General features: G+C 39.8%; 1 protein-coding gene across 18 annotated transcripts in view; it reads left to right on the top strand.

Moving 5' to 3' along the window:
• The window catches only part of ANKS1B (ankyrin repeat and sterile alpha motif domain containing 1B), a 1250661-nt gene that overhangs the window by 920116 nt on the left and 311336 nt on the right, over nucleotides 1-19209 (top strand). For all 18 annotated transcript variants that reach the window (XM_030819772.1, XM_030819768.1, XM_030819762.1 and 15 more), the window contains one exon: nucleotides 4175-4327. In XM_030819772.1, coding sequence (XP_030675632.1) covers nucleotides 4175-4327 — 153 coding nt within the window. The remainder of the gene's footprint in view (nucleotides 1-4174; nucleotides 4328-19209) is intronic.

Below are 19209 nucleotides of genomic sequence, written 5' to 3' on the forward strand. Positions count from 1 at the left end.
CAAGATAAAGAAGGAAATAGGGGAAGTAGGAAGGGATGAGAAAGGAGAGCTTTGATTGGAAGCTGAAAAGACTAGCAGCCAATGGCAGAATATTATGCAATTTCAAAATAAGCATGGGTCTAATTTAGGACAATGGGGAGAAAGGAGAACTAAGAGTTATTGTTGAATAGCTATTATATTCAAATCACTGTGCTAGGCAATTTGTATTCCCTATTTCATATAATCTTTACAACAACACTTGGAATAGGTATTATTATGCTTATTCTAAAAAAGAGGAAACAGGCTCAAAGAGTAACTTGCCAAAGATCACCCAACAAGTACGTAGCACTGCTGGGAATGTCATATTCCAAAGTCCATTTTGGAAGAAGAGAAGTGAATTGAGAGTCATCTTAGAAATTAAATTGATAGACCATGTTGGCCTAATTAGATATGATAGTAAACAGAAAGAGGAAAGTAAGATAACTCCCAAGCTTCTGCTTGGGCAGTGGAATAATAGTTGCCCATTAACTGAAATGGAAGAAAAGAGGAAGAGAGCCTGTTTTTGAACTAAAGGAGTTAAATTTGTTTTTGACTTATGTTGGTGACACCTATAGGACATTTATGTGAAATGTCCTACAAATGGTTAGAAATTTGCATCTCAGAGCTCAAGAAGAGACGCCAGTCCTGAAGAAATCACTCCAGAAGTAGGGGCAAAAGCATTCCAAGCATGGGAAGTTATATTAGCAAAGATATGACTGTGTCATATACAGGTCATTTTCAGGGAATGCCTAGCGATTTAATGTACTGTTTAAACATACACGCGTCTAGTTACATTTATTGGGTACACAATAGCAGAGGAGTGGGAGATTAGGCTGATCTCAATCGGCCTTGAATGCTGGAATAGGACATTTCGACTTTTCTCGAGAAGGAGCCACTACAGGTTTTTATACAAGGGTACGCTTAAGGGTCTGACTTTTAGGAAGACTAATGTAGTAGCAAGATACAAGCTGGATCAAAGGTGGGAGACCATGTAGAAGGCTATTGCATTAGTTTTTGTAAGCACTAACAAGAACCAAAACAGGGTAATGGCAGTAGGGACAGAAATAAAGGAACAGATGGGATCATTGCTTTGGAAGAAATTATTGTGCAGCACAGTAACTATTCTGCATATCATTAAATATGTGTCAAGTTAATTTTGTAACTGCATTTGGCTCTAATGGTTTCCTCTCTTCAGGTATGCAGTACCTTCTTAACTTATTGGTCATCTGTTCGCATATTTTAATTAAGAGTTATAATCTCCATGAGGGAGAGACTATGACTGTTTTGTTCTCTACCATTTCCACAACATTCATCAGAATAGGCATTGATTAAGTATTTACTGAATGAGTGGGTGGATGAATACTGCCCTGTACACCTCAGCATACCCAGTTCCAAGGTCTCCTCAGTTGTGCTCTCTACCCTGCCCTTGTCTTTCATCCTCCCACCAAATATTTCCCTCCCTCTCACCTCTTTAAGATTGGTCTGGGAGAACTTGCCTTACAGGAGTAATCAGACCACTGAACAGCCTGCATTCAGTGCAATCCTGATATGATGGTTGCTGTTTTATTTTTTTTTTTTTCCAATCATTCAACCAAGCTCAACTGGCCCTCCCTTTGCTATTTATAAATATCATCTCAGACATTTCCAATAACTTTCCAACCATGTAAAATGTTGAAGGCTCAGTTCCAATTTATTTGAAACCTCCAGTTTTATTTTCCTCACCACCTCCCCCTCCCCCAAGTTTAGACTTCCCCCAAGGGACTGGCACTTCTCTCTTCTGATTCTAAATTTTCTGGCATTGGGACAAGAAAGGGGGATTGGAGGGACAAGCAAACGTCTTTGTACTTACCTAGATTTTCTTTGCAGTCCTGTCGTGGGTTCCCTGATTCTTTGGCCACCACTGACCATCAACACCCTCTGTGTGTCAGATGGCCACTAATTGCTTCCTCAAAAGAGTGTGGTGTAAGTGCTTGGGGGTAACCTGTGGTAACCCCATTGCACAGTTCTCTGGTATGAGACAACTGACTTTGACCCAAATCCAGTCATCAAGACTCCCTAAGCTTGTCCCCAGTATCTGCTGCTGGGTGGTCAGCTTTATGGATGGGCTAATGGCAAGACCTCCCTACTAAGCAGTTAACTTCAACCTTAGTGTTTCTCACTTTCTTCCCTTTCTTTCTTATTTCATGTCACTGGGGCAGTCAGGAAGATTCCTGGGGCCAGAGTGATTATTTAGGTTAACAGAGTTAGTTCAACCACCTTTTAACAAGGCCTGGAGAATGTAGCCAGCCCCAATATTTTTGTAATTCTCTATAGAATATGAAGGTACCAAATACCTATGAGCCTCCCTTTTGGGTCCCAGCCCCTGATTTTATACATACATAACATCCGGGTATTTGTGAATGCCACTAACTTTCATTCTGCAAATGCTGAGTTGTCATTTACATTTGTAGCTACCACTTAATAAACACAGAGTTAACTGTTACATGAACAAATATTTAATGAGTAGCCGAAATGGGTCAGTCAATGTAAAAGTGAAGTACAAAAGTCTGACCAAGTTCAGACTAATGTAAATAATAAGTTGCACTCTAACTTTAAAATAGAGAACATTTAGGCCAGGAGCAGTGGCTCACACCTGTAATCCCAGCACTTTGGGAGGAAGCCAAGGCAGGTGAATCACTTGAGGTCAGGAATTCGAGACCAGCCTGGCCAACATGGTGAAACTCTGTCTCTTAGTAGAGACAAATACAAAAATTAGCCAGGCGTGGTGACACTCACCTGTAGTTGCAGCTACTCAGGAGGCTGAGGAATGAGAATTGCTTGAACCCAGGAGGTGGAGGTTGCAGTGAGCTGAGATCACACCACTGCACTCCAGCCTGGGCAACAGAGCAAGACTCCATCTCAAAAACAATAAAATAAAATAAAACAAAACAGAGAACATTTAAACTTTGAAATGGAAACTAGAATGGGGAGCAGAACAACAGGAAAAGAGAAAAAGTAACTTTAAAATGAAGGAGTAGGGAGAATCTCAAAAATGAGAACCGTGCATAGTGACAGAAAGCTTACCATGTTTAAGATTAAAATCTGAATCCCTGATGCCCAGACTAATCTTTTCTCTGCTCGCAAATCAGAATCATATAAATTTCCATTAATATGTTTCTCTTTGAATCGAAGGAAGAGGAAAATCTATGTTGTGTTTTGCCCAGTCTTGCTGTTTCCGTCGTGAATTTTACCAAAGGCCCCCATCAGGTTGATGAGGTGCCAGCCCTCCTTAATAACTGAAGTATTAGATATACGGCATGGCACGCAAGCAGCCCAAGTTTTAGAAGTGAGTCACTTCGAAAACCAAGAACCACAGATTCAGCTACAATTTCAAATAAAAGCTGAAGGACCAGAATAATCCATACAAAATTTTAAACCCAGAAGTTCCTCTTGCTTAAATTACTTTCACACTCCAATTTAAACTCAGAAACATTATGTTGCTGTCACATTTCTTTGTTCTCCTATTTTTTAAAAATCTGTATATAGCTGACAAAAAATAGATGCCTGTCTGCCAGCAAGTTCTCTATTCATGTCTAACATACTGTAGAGTCGATGCAGAACACATGGTCTTAAAATACCCAAAGGCCTCTCCTTTACTGGTTCACCGCAGCAGTGTGTTTCTCCAGCATGTTTGCACTACCTCCAATACATGTCTTGCATAAGCACGAATTCCCTTTGAATGTTTAAGTCATGCAGTATTTTCACATGCTTTGGTGCTGTGCATATGAGAATTATCATCTACATGTTGAAAGTGCACTTTCTGGTGACTTTCGTGTCGAATTTAATACCATTCAACTGACATCATTTTTAATTCCACTCGCCAGAATGCCAATAATGTCTATGACAGAAGTTTGATATGTTTAGCTCTTCCAAATATAGAGTTAATCTAGCAGCTAAATTGGAAATTTCTGGGTATATTTTGAAAACTAATTCAGTGTGAAAATTATTAATGGTTTAGAATTGTGAAAACACATCAGAAAGTGTTTTCTTTTTCCTTGTTTCCGTCTCCAGAAAGATTTGTTCTTCATGTCAAATAAATTTTCAAGGGGAAGTCTGCATTCTGTTGTTGGGACACAAAGTATACAGTTTAATCCTGATGTAATTTTCTTCATTACAGATGAGACCCATTGGGCATGATGGCTACCATCCCACCTCTGTAGCTGAGTGGCTGGATTCCATTGAACTGGGCGACTACACCAAAGCCTTTCTAATTAATGGCTACACATCGATGGACCTGTTGAAAAAAATCTGGGAGGTTGAACTTATTAATGTAAGTTGGTCTCTTAGTGACACCTTAACTATTCAACCCTTGATAAATGAAATTTTATTTTTCTTTTTTTATAACTGTTTGGACATCCAATGGGGATTTATAGATACGCCTTCTGTTTTAAATATCGATCTCTCTCAAGCTCCAGAGTCATTGTCTTTTGAAGTTTTAATGTGGGGGAACTGAGAGGTAAAGAGAGAACTCTCAGCGTATTTTGCATTATCCAAGAAAATCTTCCAAGCATTTTTGTGTTTTCCTTTTTAGGAAATTTTTTCAGTTATAGGATATAGATATGATAATAAATAGGTTCCTATTCTGATCTTTGCTCATATTCACTGTTAAAGATTTAAATTATCATTTTTTTAGTTTTCTATCTCTATCATGTTTCCTTGTCTCTATTTCTTAATCACATATACAAATCCCACGCTCCAAGAGACTGCTTTTATTCTTACTAAATAGGCTGCTGTGTTATCAAAATTTTATTTTCTGAAGCTAGTGTCTAATCTTATGTTGTCTCTGTTTTATTCATACACTTAGCATAGATTTCCTGTAAAAACTGGCCAACATATGTTGCCATATAGTCAAGCCCAAAGAGATCAACTAAATCCGCATAAATGATTTTGATACTTTTCTCATTGCATTCTTATTTTTGTTATTTTCTAGCATAAATGTAGGAATAAGATGAAAATATAACATAAAATGGTCATTCATTTGAATTATATTTGGCATAGCACACATTTCTTTTTAACAGTAACAATGAGAAATCACTTAGTTTTTTAAAGAATAGTTTTAGTTTTATAGTAAATGATTGAGGAAAAATGGCATTTATGAACTAAAAGATAAAGCAAATAAGTTTCTGCTGGTTCAAAAGTGCTCTGTTCTACTCTTTATGTCACTTTCTCGCCAAAAGTCCAGGTTCTACACATTATATACCATTGCTTATTTTAAATGATGATTATTATTAGTAACTAATTATTCCTTGCTTTTAAAATTCTTTCTGAAAAAAATAATGTCTTTTCTAGAACATCGTGTAGAAATTGTTCTTGAATCTAAAAGTCACATTAAATAGATAAATTAATGTGATTGTATGGCCATAAGTAACTCTTTCTTAACTTTTTGCTTCTTATGCCCTCACAAAAGCTATCATTATTTCAGAAGAGACTCATAGTCTAACATAAAGCCTTTGGTTAGTTTCATTCAGTCTGTGTGGCAACGGAACTAACTGAAACAGTGTTGCTTTTTGGTTGCAGCAGGCTAAGATTTCAATTGTCTGTCAAGAACTTGACACTCATCACATGGCTACTCATAGATATTTGTTAAAGGGGTACCTTCCATACATCAACCAAACAAGCTTCCAACTTAAGTTGCATCCCAGTTAATTAGTTAATGGAATAGCTTGAAAAATATCCCTATGTAACATTTTCTGAATCACACTGCTACCCATTGAAGAATTAATATTTATAATAGGTAGCACATGAATCACTCACCTAGCTAGCATTAGCAGTAATCTCCCATTGTAAAGAATGGATTTTAATAGGACTCTATTATATGTTTTCATTGAAGTAAGGATCACTTACAATGTGAGGCTCTATGTCTCTCAAAATCCAAAGGCCTAAACTAGTGTTTAAGATGTAAGCTTGGGCACTCACTTTTCCCAGTGCTGGGGGGGTACCTGCAGCCTACAGATCCCTGTTTAGTGACTGCAGCCAGACCTTGTAGACAGCTGCAGTGACTATGGGGATCACGGCGCCTGGCTTTACCGCCAGGGCTTAGGGACTGATCCACCACCACCCATGAGGCCAATCAGCCTCTAGTTGAGATAGAAAATTGGTCTTTTCTGGCCAGGCGCAGTGGCTCACGCCTGTAATCCCAGCACTTTGGGAGGTCGAGGCGGGCGGATGACAACCCAGGAGATTAGACCATCCTGGCTAACACGGTGAAACCCTGTCTCTATGATACAAAAAAAAAAAAAAAAATTAGCCAGGTGTGGTGGCGGGTGCCTGTAGTCCCAGCTACTCGGGAGGCTGAGGCAGGAGAATGGCATGAACCCGGGAGGCGGAGCTTGCAGTGGGCAGAGATCAGGCCACTGCACTCCAGCCTGGGCGACTGAGCAAGACTCTGTCTCAAAAAAAAAAGAAAAAGAAAAAAAGAAAAGTGGTCTTTTTCACCCATGTTGGCTCTTAACAGTTTTCTGGCTTCAATACAGGGAGAAGTGCCTGTCACAAGCATTGTGTCAAAATTTGAAAACATAGTCACTGTCTCTTAGACCTTAAGGCCAAAATCCTCTGGCCTGGAGCATGCCATCTGTGTCTACCACTAACTCGGTATATTTTCCTTAAAGTAAAGCTGATTGAATTTAATTTTCCGCGTGACGACTTTATGGGCAAGTTCACACTCTTGATGGTGAGGATTTGTATGTCATTGAACTCAGCAGATTAATTATGTCCATGTTAATTATGGACAAAAATTGATATGAACCTTCAGACTTGGAAATCAGAAAACAAAATTTGTATGCCCAATAGAATTGGGTAGTTCATGTGATGGTTTTGGGTTACTGAGTTTTACAATGAGAAAAAGGCAAAGTGTGTGCATGCCTTTTGGCTTACAAAGATTTTGAATTATCTCAAATTCAAGACTTTTGTTTATCCCAACTAATGAGAGAGGTACCCAAATATGAGGTAGTCTCATATAATATATAGGCTGAATAATCCTATACTAAGAATGCATAGTTTGTTGTTTTCTAGCCTAAAAGGGAATGTACAGTCACCTTGATTTAGAGCAAAGCATTTTAGGGAAGTTCACATCCTGAACCATTGTAATGAGTCGCTAGTTTTAAGGGAACCAGATTGCTCCAGTAACTGTTATTCTATGTTAAGTGAAAAGAGAAGTGCAAGTGTAGCCTGGCTTTGATACAAAAGTCGGCTGGTGGAGGGGAAGAGAATGGAGGCTGCTGATATGATTACAAATAACTTCAGCATCAGTGGTTGTTTTTTAAATACCTTTGGGTAGAACTAGATAAGATTGCTAAGGTAGCAATATCCACGTGTGTCCCATGAAAATTATTTCACATGCCCCATGAAAATAATCTGGCATTATTTTTGCAAAAGTAAATTGATTAGAAAATCATTTGCTTCTTGCCTAATAGCTTTGGAAACTATATTTACATGACTGTTTAATTTAGGACTGTCAGTTTTTTTTCTTTCAATGTTGTTGATTTAATTTCCAGCTTTCCCAGGAAAGTTAACCACTTGGAGATGTGCTAAGAAATTTTCAAAGGAAACTTTCTAATTTTGCATTAATTCTTGAGAAATGTGACTTTATTTGCTTTAAATGCAGTAGAGCTATCATCCTATGAGTATCAGATTTAGGCTTGCTTTGATGTTTTTATTTCATGATCAGCATTATAAACTCACACTTCTGTCTACCCCACTCTCATTGCTAAAGTTGCAACTTTATTTCCTAATTTTTTTTGCATTCTGTGAGAGTGTGTGTGTGTGTGTGTGTGTGTGTGTACATATTGAATAAAGGTAAATGGTAACTTATGCTCATAACCAAGAAGAATAATTACTAAATTCACAAATTGCAGGGGAGGAATGGGGAGGATGAATATTCTAATTCCATTTTCAAACCAATTATTTTAAGTAAAAGGTTATGCTTTCACCACGGGACATAATAAATGAGAAATATTCATATTTCCACACCAGGGAGGTTACATCAGTCAACACTTCAAATATTAACAACTTTAATCAAAGCTGAAGGCTTCAACTAAATGACTGGATGTGAGTATTCAAGTGTAGAGCGAACTTTATAAATTATCTGTGGATTTAAGCATTGCATTTATACCTATATACAGTACAGCTGGCTCCCCACAAGCCTTCAGGACAGCTAGATACCACCTCTGAGCTTTAGACTTTTCCAGGCATATATCAGGTAAAGCTTCTGGACTCTACCAACTCCACCCCTTGCATCCAGATTTCAAGCTGTTCCAGAGGTTCCCTTGAAGCTTCCCTCAGCCAGCCCAAGTTTTGGGAAAAGCACCCTGACATTTGTCCTCATTTAGGAGGGACAGTCTCCCAAGTAAATACACACTTAACATTGATTTCTAGTCCTTTCATGTATGTTCTGGAGGGTGGTGATGGGCTAGGTCTGACATTATTATGTCTACTACCTTTCAGCATCTTTTGCATGTCCACACTTATTATACTACTCTCAACTTTGGAGCTTTGACCTAAACTGGGATAGAATTATACTACAATAAAATGCTAAAATACTAAAATGTCATTGGAAGTAATATAACTTTTCTTTTGCATGTAAAGTGAATTTACACTCTTGCAGTGCCTCCAGGCCAATATTACAGAACAGGCATTATTTAAAGCGTTGATATCAGAAATAGTAAAACACACACACACACACACAATAAACAAGGCATTTTGGCCTGAAGAGACAGTTTTGAACACTCTGCAACAAATGAACTGTAGAAAGAATTGAAACTCTCTAATTATAGCCATTTATGATCTATCTCTGTGCAGAAAGGAAAATTGTGTTCTAATTACCCAGAAATTGCTACCTTAAAAATTTTTATTTTAGTGGACATCTGTTCATTCACCCTTCTCGTGATTAAAATTAAAACATTCCAAATTTCCTCTGAAGAAGCCACCTCCATCTCTTCCCTATTCCATGCCTGAACATATGGCCTGGATCTTCAGAGCCAAGCTCGGCATTCCAGCCTCTGCCTCCACCCCTATGGGCTACAAGGTATTCTTCATCAGGGCGAGCTACCAGTGCAAAATGAAAATATAGGGCCCCTTGTTCAAAAATTATTAAAGATTTTTAGCCAGTAACATCAAAACATTAAAGCTAGCACAAGGCCCTTCTATCTGCAGGACCTTGTATAACTGTACAGGTCACACACCCTTGAAGCCAACCAAGCTCTTCATTCTTTTATGTAGACCCATATTTCCATCTGGCGTCATTTTCCTTCTACCCGAAGAACTGTCTTTGACATTATTCTATAGTGTGAGGCTGCTAGTGATAAATTTTCACAGCTTTTTTATGTCTGAAAAATACTTCATTTTCCCTTCATTCATGAAACACAGTTTTGCTGGGTATAGAATTCTAAGGTAACAGTACTTTAAGGATATTGCTCCACCAGCCTCTCTTCTGCTTTATTTCTAACCAGAAACCTGCTGCCATTTTGTTGTCCCTCTATACGTAATGGGTCAGTTTTTTTCCCCCTGGCTGCACTGAAGGTGTTGTCTTTTTCACTGGTTTACAGCAATTTGATTATTACATACATTGGTATCATTTTTTTCATGTTTTCTATGTGTGAAGTTTTTTGAGCTTCTTAAATATGAGGCTTATCATTGTCATCAACTTTGGAAATTTTTTAGTCATTATCTCTTAAATTTTTTTGTTTTTCTGTCATCCAGGCTGGAGTGCAGTGGCACAATCTCAGCTCACTGCAACCTCTGCCTCCCAGGTTCAAGCGATTCTCCTGCCTCAGCCTCTCAGGTAGCTGGGACTGCAAGCACGTGACACCACACCTGGCTAATTTTTGTATTTTTAGTGGAGATAGGGTTTCACCATGTTGGCCAGGCTGGTCCTGAACTCCTGACCTCAAGTGATCCACCTGCCTTGGCCTCCCAAAGTGCTGGGATTACAGTTGTAAGCCACCGTATCTGGCCTCAAAATATTTTCTATTACTCACCTTATTTCTCCTCTCATTTGGAAACCCCAAATACATCAGTATTAGGTCATTTAAAGTTGTACTACAGTTCACCAATGTCTTATTCATTTTTTTCCGTCTTTTTTCTCTCTGTGACACATTTGGATAGTTTCTATTGCTATGTCTTTAAGTTCACTCATCTCTTAGAATAGCTAATCTGTCACTATTACTATGCAGTGTATTTTTTATCTCAGACATTGTAGTTTTCATCTTCACAAATTAGACTTGGGTCTTTCTTTTTTCTTTTTTTTTTTTTTTTTTTTAAGACAGAGTCTCGCTCTGTTGCCCAGGCTGGAGTGCAGTGGCGCGATCTCTGCCCACTGCAAGCTCCGCCTCCTGGGTTCACGCCATTCTCCTGCCTCAGCCTCCCAAGTAGCTGGGACTACAGGTGCCCGCCACCTTACCCAGCTAATTTTTTGTATTTTTAGTAGAGACGGGATTTCACCATGTTAGCCAGGATGGTCTCGATCTCCTGACCTTGTGATCCGCCTGCCTCGGCCTCCCAAAGTGCTGGGATTACAGGCGTGAGCCACCGCACCCGGCCAGACTTGGGTCTTTCTTATATTTTCTGTCTCTATTAAACATGCTGTTTCCTCCAACTTGTGGAACATATGGAATACAGTTAGTTACTGGTTTAAAGTTTAGGTTTGGGTTTTATTGATTTTTCTCCTTACTGTTTTTTTGCATGTCTGGTAATTTTTATTACATGCCAGACGTTATGAATTTTACCTTGTTGGATGCTGGATTTTTTTTTTTATTCCTACAAATATTTTCAGGTATTGCTCTGGGATACAGGGAAATTCTTTGAATAGTCTTTGATCTTTTAGGTCTTGCTTTTATGGTTCGTTAGGCAAGGCCAGAGTGTTGTTCAGTCTATTGACAATACTTCCCCACCACGAGGGCAATACCCTTCTGAGTACTTGACCAATGCCCTTTGAATTTCAGGGCTTCCCAGTTTGAATAGTTTGCAAATCTCAGTTTTACCAGTCCAGTTTGAGCTTTAAAGACTATTCCCACTCATCTTTTCAGCTGGTTTTTCATTTGATTTTATACCATTTCCTCACATGCATGTACTGATCAGAACTCCCTGCTCTCTAATACTCTGCCTGGCAAACTCTAGCCACCCTAGTCTCCCTGGATTCTCTGCTTCATCTTTTCTATTTAAGGAGTCTTGCAGACTCCTTCTGAATTCTTCCTTTCTGCTCCATGGCCTAGAAATTCTCTCAAGGGCAGTTGCAGGCAAATGCAACTCATTTTGTTTGTTTTCCATCTCTCAGGGATCACTGTCCTTCAATGCCTCATGTCCATTGCCTTGAAAACCATTGTTTAATATATTCATCTGGACTTTAGTTGTGTCCATTAGAAAGATAAATCTAGCCCCCGTTATTCCATCTTGGCCAGAAGCAAAAGTTCGTGCTACTTATGTTAACCCCTGTAGGTGAGGGCCCCATATCTAAAACAATTGAATTGAAATCTTTGGTGTTGGCACCTGGGTATCAGGAGGTCTTAAAAGCTCCTCAAGTGATTTTCATGTGCAGCCTGTTTTGCAAACTACCGCAACCAGTGGTTAGAGGGAGTCACTAAAGGATTTTAATAAGGGGAATGACCTGATCAGAAGCAGTAGATAGGGACCAGCAGCTGACACACTTAAGAAGGAAGAGCTGGCTGGGAGGGAAGAAGGAGCTGACTCAGCCAATTCTGCTACACAGCTATTTCTAGCCATGAATGTATTAGGTGGGGCAGCAAAAAAAAATAATTTTTTTAAAAACACATGTGCCTCCATAGAACCTGAGGGTATCTCTGAATTAGAAGTTCATAAATGTAGTAAATTTTTATGATTTATAACCTGTGTATCAAGAAGAGAGTAGATTACAGTCAGTTTTCAAAGGAGGCAAGGGCAAATATAATACATTTCAGAAATGCTTTTCAACAGTGGCTAAAGCTGCTTCCGTTTGACCCTTAAAAGGCTAAGCTTCCATTATTTGAAAATTTTACTTACTGTTTATAAAGCAAAGAGTAGGACATACAGTGTGTGTGTCAGAGTTTCAAATGTGCCCTCTCTTCTTTCATCTTTAGCTTGGAATCAGGTCACTTGACTTTGAATCTTATATCCTCCCCTCGGTATGTTGACCTTAAAAAAAGTCACTTACTCCCTCTGGGACTCAGTTTCTCATTTGTAAATAGAGGATAAAAAATATCTGCCCTGCTGGCTTCATGGGTTTCCTGTGAGACTCAAAATCAAATAAGAGCTTTTTGTGATCCGTCCCTTTCTCTTCTCCTCCTATTTTATTTTTCTTTTGCCTCTCTATGTTTTTCTTACTTCCCCAGATCCCTCCCCCAGAGTTAGGCTGGGAGCTGGTCCCTTGGAGCCTACTTTCACAGCTTAGTTGCCATCTGCTTCTCCCAGCCAGAACTTACCTTGGGTGCATATAACCCTGCTTGATGTGCTAACTCTAGTTCCAGGATTTACTGCTCAGATGCTACCCTCCCTCATTCCCATCTCCAACCCCATTCACCTGCCCTGGACTCTCAGCTTCCCAGTATGCCCAGGAGATATCATTTTTCCCCACCAGCCTTGTCCAAACCCTCATGGCTTACTCCTGCTCAAAGTCTTCCCACTCCTGGACTTGGTAAATGTGAGAGGGAGAGACTCTCTCAGCTTTGTGTAACAACTTTCAGGGTGAAGCTGAACACTTCCCCTCCTTTTTTTTCTGATTGTGCTCAGGTACAGAATTGCCGGTGTCTTTTTTCTCCAGCTACGTGAGCATTGACCCTCAATCCTCAGCATCAACCCTCAGCCTCCCAGACCTCATTGTGCTTGAAGCAGAGGACCTTCGAACAGAGCAGAGTAGTGCCTCAGCAGTTAGGGATATAGCTTCATTCTCAATTTATCACCTGTAAATCTAAACCCTCCTAGAATCTGTTCCAGAGCTTTATATATTATAATTAAATCAGTTACCTTTTTTCCCTGTATTTTGCCCAGTTACCTTTTTTCCTGTATCTTGCTAATTTGGCATGAAGATTTTTGTTCTTTAAAGTCTTTTCTTGAGATATTTAGGGCAGAGCCTGTTGCTAAAAAAAAAAAAAAAAAAAAAATTTAAATCCAGCTATATTTCTGTTAAAGTGTGGTAAACTGCCTCTGTGCTTCCAAGAGCTTTGAGAGGGGAAATATTCGAGTAGATTATTATATAGTATAGAAAATAGAAAAGCAAAAGTACCCCATATTCACAAATACATACATGAAATGCAAATAAACGCTGTTCATGCCACTGTAGTGGAGAAATACTTTGGGTCTTAAGAGGAGATCTCAGATAATACTGAGAAGATGAACTTCTGCTGTCTTAGATGAAAGGAAAGCCAGATAGATTTTTTTTACCTGGAGAAAAACTATTGAGAATTTTGAAAACTAACATACACAGTGCCATGGCAGAAATTGATAATAAAGATTCAAAGTAAATTATAATGGTTAACACTATCACTAAGGTAGGTGTATAAGATTCATATAGGCCTTCATGGTGTATAAGCCATTATGGAAATAATTAGATGCTAGAGAGGAGAAGTAATAATGAGGTAGGTGATTTTATAGCTTAGGATTTATATCTGTTCTAAAGATGTTTTAGGGTGGCTTAGAGTTTTAGTTCAGCTATTTTTTTAAAGAAATGTATTATGCTAAATTGGAAATCAGTGGTCTGAAAATCTTTTTGAACTTAAGGAAAGAGCTATATTACCTTGAGCCTCAGAAAGCACACAAATTCTTTGCTTGCAAGCCTTATGCCTGGCACCCTGATGCCATCTGGTGGCAGCATACCTAAAGTTCAGGGCAAGTTACTGAACCATAAAGCAATTTCTTAAATGCAGAAACTAACTGCAAAACAGAAATTATTCACTGCCAGTTTTATATTAATCCCTGCTTCTAGAATTAATCTATAAATGAGTCAAGAGAGTTTTATTTTTGTAGATATTCAGTCAAACACTACATTCAAATACCATATAACTAAAACTATTTAACAAAATTGGGAAAACATTCTACTGTGTATTCCACAAATTAGATTAATTTGAATAACAGTGTCCTTTTAAATATGCATATATTCACTAGGAGAATATTTTTTACCTTTTTATATGTTTTATGGAATAGCTACCTTAAAACATGAATATGATCTTTTTTAAAAAATTACTGCATAGAGTTGTGGCGAAAAAAATATAAGTATTTTACAGTCTTTACTCTCAAAAAATTTCCAGATTAATGCAGAAGACAACCATCTACATGAGTGATATGGAGAGAAATATTAGGGGTAAACCCAGTATGAAAGTGGTATCTATATCCCAAATGGGAACACAAGGTCTTCTCCTAATTAGGGGGTAGAAGTAGGCAGCAGAACAGGTAGAATGGAGAATCCAAAGAGTAAATGGCAGGCAGCAGTGGCTAAAAGCAGTCTTCCAAGGTTTAAAAGACTGGTTGTAGAATCTCTGCTTTTCTAAAAGCACTTTGGTCAAGTCACTTAACCTTCTCTATGCTTCAATTTCCTTGCCTCTGAAATTTGGATAATAACATTATATCTGTCTTCTAGATATTGTTGTCAGGATTCAATAAGATAATCTAATAAAGCATTTTATACAATGCTTTGCAAACAGCATTCAATTTTTTGCTTAAAGGAGGGCAAATGGAGGGGCAGCTTCCAAGTTCCTAAGATTTATGGGAAGCATTATCAGTTATCCATTGCCTCAACGATGCTATGGAACAAGCTGTCTGAAAATGAAGTGGCTTAAAGCGATAGACATTGTTTAGCTGAGCTTACAGTTTGTGGGTCAGCGATTTAGGCTGGGCTTGGCTGCAAATTTCTTCTGATCTCATCTGGCTCCCTCACATCTGGCAGTTGGCTCTAGTCTTCTGGCATATGAGAGTTGACTGACCTGGGGTGGTCTCAGCTGAAACAGCTGGGACTCCCTGTGCCCCACTCTCTAGTATGCTATCGCAGACATGTCTTCATAACAAAGAAAGAAAGAAACAAACAAAAATGAGCAAGCACTTTTTTACACCTCTACTTACATCACATCTGCCAGCACTTGGCCAACGGAAGCTATATGGAAGGCTTAAAATCAGCTTGGGAGGGGAGGATAGAGTTCACCTCTGAATAGGAGCAACTGCAAAATCACACGGTAAATAGCTTGAAAGGAGGGAAGGATGAAGAAATAGGACCATTACTGCAATCAGTGCACCACAGAGGTTTTTGGGGGTTTGTTTTATGGGTTTTTTTGTTTTGTTTTGTTTTGTTTTGTTTTGTTTTGTTGTTTGTTTCGAGACAGGGTCTCACTTGTCACCCAGGCTAGAGTGCAGGAGTGCAATCATGGTTCACTGCATCCTCAACCTTCTGGGCTCAGGCAGTGCTCCCTCCTCAGCCTCCCAAGTAGCTGGGACTAGGCGCACACCACCACACCTGACTAATTCAATTTTTATTATTTGTAGAGACGGTGTTTCCTTAGATTACTCAGGCTGGTTGTGAACTCCTGGGCTCAAGTGATCCTCCCACGTAGGCATCCCAAAGTGCTGGGATTACAGGCATGAGTCAATGTGCCTGGCCCACAAAGGTTTTGATTAGACAAAAGAAGAGAGAATTTTAGAATTATGGATGATCTTCTTATTGTTTGTAAGCCCCCACTCAAAATATGTGAAATCAAAACCATCTCAGAAAATCTAAGATGATTAGTGGGGGCTCACCAGGGGAAAAAGAATGACCTGCATAGAGTACCATGCAAGGGGGCCTAAATGTGTGGAAAACTGGGGGATAGGAACCCCAACCAATATTCAGTAACTAGAGAATGATAGGTGATAGACACACTGTGTGTGATCATGGAATTGCTAGATGTATAAAAAGCTGGAAAAATGTTTATTGAATTCATTGACCATCAAACAGAGCTATTTTAGGAAATTAAATACTAAAGTATCTGTCTAATGAAAAATCATTTTCGTACCTTGCTGAAATATTTGTTGCACACCCACTCTTTGCTCAGAGTGGGTGGTTGCACACTCTGAGCAAAGAGTGGGTGTGCAACCAATATTTTTTTAATTGAATTTGATTCCTTAGGTTACTTGACTCCTCTAGATGAGCACAGGGAATAATAGCAATAATAACAATAATGGGAGTTTGTTTTAGTAACTCTTCCTTTATCTTCCCCTTCGTTAATTGTCAATCTTGCTCAAGAATTTTTTCTCAAACCTCCTTTCCCCAGTGTTATGTTCTTGGACAGGTTTCAGCTAGCAGCTTCAAAGTAGATGGCTGCCAAATACAGGTCTTTGTCCCAGAGGTCCAGGCTCTGAACTCACAACGTCATCTCAAGTGTATTGTTCGCATTCTCTTGCTCAGTGAACAAGAGGTGCTATGGAGTCATGGAGACTGGGGACTCGGAGCTAGACCGCGGGGATTTGGATCCTGGCTATGCCTTTGCTATCATGGTTATTAACCACCATCAACCCCATCAGGGCATAGATTATTTTGTTGACTTCTGTATCCCCAGCTCCTAGAACAGTTTCTAGCACACAGGAGGTGGCAAATAAATACCTGTTGATTGACCTAAAGACACTTTTGTGTGAGTGTTCTAAGTCTGATATATATGTCATATATATGTCATATATCCTGATATATTTTCCCTCACCTGAACCCTATGAGATGCACACTGTTGCCATTCCCATTTTACAGGTGAAGAAGTGTCTGAAGAGAACTGGTTGAATTTTGATGAGAAAAGCCACCAGTTCCTGTTATTTTATATTCACAGATGTCTTGTGTCATGAAAGGCGGTACACTAGGCTGGTCTTGCAACAGAGATACGTTTAAAAACAGAATGAACATCCGCAGTCTTTCCCTCATGTTCTCAGCCTTGCAGAGAAAGTTTCCAACAGTGTCTGTCAGGATGGCTGCCTTAGGAAGTTCCATTTCTTCTTCATGGCAGCCACTGGAGGGTACATAGTGCACAAGATGAATAGGGGTGCAACTTATGAGGCATGCTGGTATAAACGACCCTGTAGTACCACTATACACACACACACACGCACACACAGAGAGAGAACAGAGAGGCTGCCTGTTTCACCACCTCCCAAATGCCAAAAATGGAATATTGCCTTCCCTTCAGAAATTGTACTAAAGAAGGAGAAAGACCCATGGCCAGACCTACTTCATTATGGAAGCCTGAGAGGCAGGGTGAGGTAGAAAGACTCACAGTAAATAAGCAGACCCCAGGTAGCATCCTTTTTCCCGCAGTCCCCCCAAAAATAGAGAAACAGATAATCCCACACACGTATCTCCTTGTGACTGGCTGCAGCAGAGACAAACTACAATACAAACGCCACCTGAGAGAACTGAATCTATGAGTCATTCTCACTTACTGGGAACTAGTCTGATCTGATCATCAGCTGATGTATAACTTCACCTAGAAGGGCAGGATTTGGTGCTTTGAATATAGAGAAGGGGAAAAGGAGGATTTAGAACAAAGATTAAAACTACAGAGGAGCGCCAGAGGGAAGGCAGGCTTGGGTGGGCTACAAGGCAGCAGAGTGGATAAGAGGCTGGACTCAGAGTCAGATGAGCCAATTTCAGTTTCTAGTTCCTTATTCCACTGGGGCAAGACACTTCACCTTTTACCAGCCCTTGTATTTATGTGGGTTCATTGCACCCCTCCACCAGACACCAAACTCCTTGAAGACCTGACTTTGGAGGGCTCAGCTGTATGTTCACACAATGCCCTTCACCAAGCAGGTGCTTAAAAATACCCACTGAGTGAATTGCTGCCAGGGGAAGAATGGGAAAGAAAGACACAGAGGGAGACGTGGGAGGGAAAGTCATCAGAGACAGACTTCAGCGACCTACTTGACTGTGCAGGGCCACTTGGGTGATGCACACACCATCTCATTGCCATCCCTGGGTGCTGCCGTCAGTTGGCATGTCAGGTAAAATGCTTCAGTTGAAAGGTAGTCCACACTCTATACATCTTTGTGAGGGCCCAGTATGCCTAGAAAGTATACAACTGGGAAGACAACATATGAAGAAGTATATGCAGTATTTATATTGAATGAAAGTATTTACTGAACACCTACTATATGCCAGGCACTGTTCTAGTCTTTAGAAATGCATTGGGAACAAAACCAACAGAGCCCCTGCTCTCATGGAACTTACATTCTAGAGCTGGACAAAGACAATAAGCAGGTAACAGATAAGTCTGTAATATGATCTCAGCTAGTGGCACATACTATAAGGAAACATAGAGCAGGGTAAGAGGATAGACAGTGACCAGATCTTCAGGAGGGTGATCAGGAAAGACGTCTTTGAGGAGGTTTCATTTAGGCAGAGATCTGAACCGTGTGGGAAGAAGCCATGCAGAGATGAGCACTCCAGGCTGAGGGAGCGGCAAGTGCAGATCCCCTGCGGCAGGACCGTGCCTGTTTGAGGAACAGCAAGGAAGCCAGTGTGGCTGTAGTAGCATGAGCCAGGGAAAAGGCTGATAGAAAAGATGTCAAAGTGGTGGCCCAGGACCAGGTATTGTGAGCTGTGGAGAGGGGTTGCATAGTAATCTAAAAGTGAGCGTGAGCATCAGAGGGGTGTTAAATAGGAGAGAGATATGGTTTGGTTTATGCTTGAAAGGCTCACTTTGGCTGCTGTGGGAATGGGGATGGAGGTCATTGAAAACCTACTGAGACATTCACCTAGTAGTCGGGGCAAGAGATAGATAGTGGTGCCTTGCACTAAAGTGGTGCGGTGAAGAAGGTGAGAATATCTGAGTCAGGATTTACAAGGAAAATAGAGATGATGAATGTGATATTGACTGTAGATAAATCAAAGGAATTAAGGATAAGTGGAAATGTTTTTGGCCTGAGGTTTCTTGAGATTGGGAATATTTGGGAGGGAAAATTTGGAAGGAGAAATCAAGAGTTCCATTTGGACATGGTAAATTGAGCTACCTAGCACACATTTCTAGAAATCTCCAGAAGCATTGATACATAGAAGCATTTCAGCTCTTCTTTGCATTTAAAACAAATGATTCTACTGACAATCATTATGATCCATGGCTGAGAAAAACCAATGTGTGGCCAAAAAGCGTTTCTGCGCTCTGTACCCCATGTAAAGGCTATCCTTTCATGCAGAAGCTTTTTCGCTTTACAACCTGCTATTAC

This window comes from Nomascus leucogenys, chromosome 10 (assembly GCF_006542625.1).
Source record: "Nomascus leucogenys isolate Asia chromosome 10, Asia_NLE_v1, whole genome shotgun sequence".
In the NCBI taxonomy this organism is placed as follows: Eukaryota; Metazoa; Chordata; class Mammalia; order Primates; family Hylobatidae; genus Nomascus; species Nomascus leucogenys.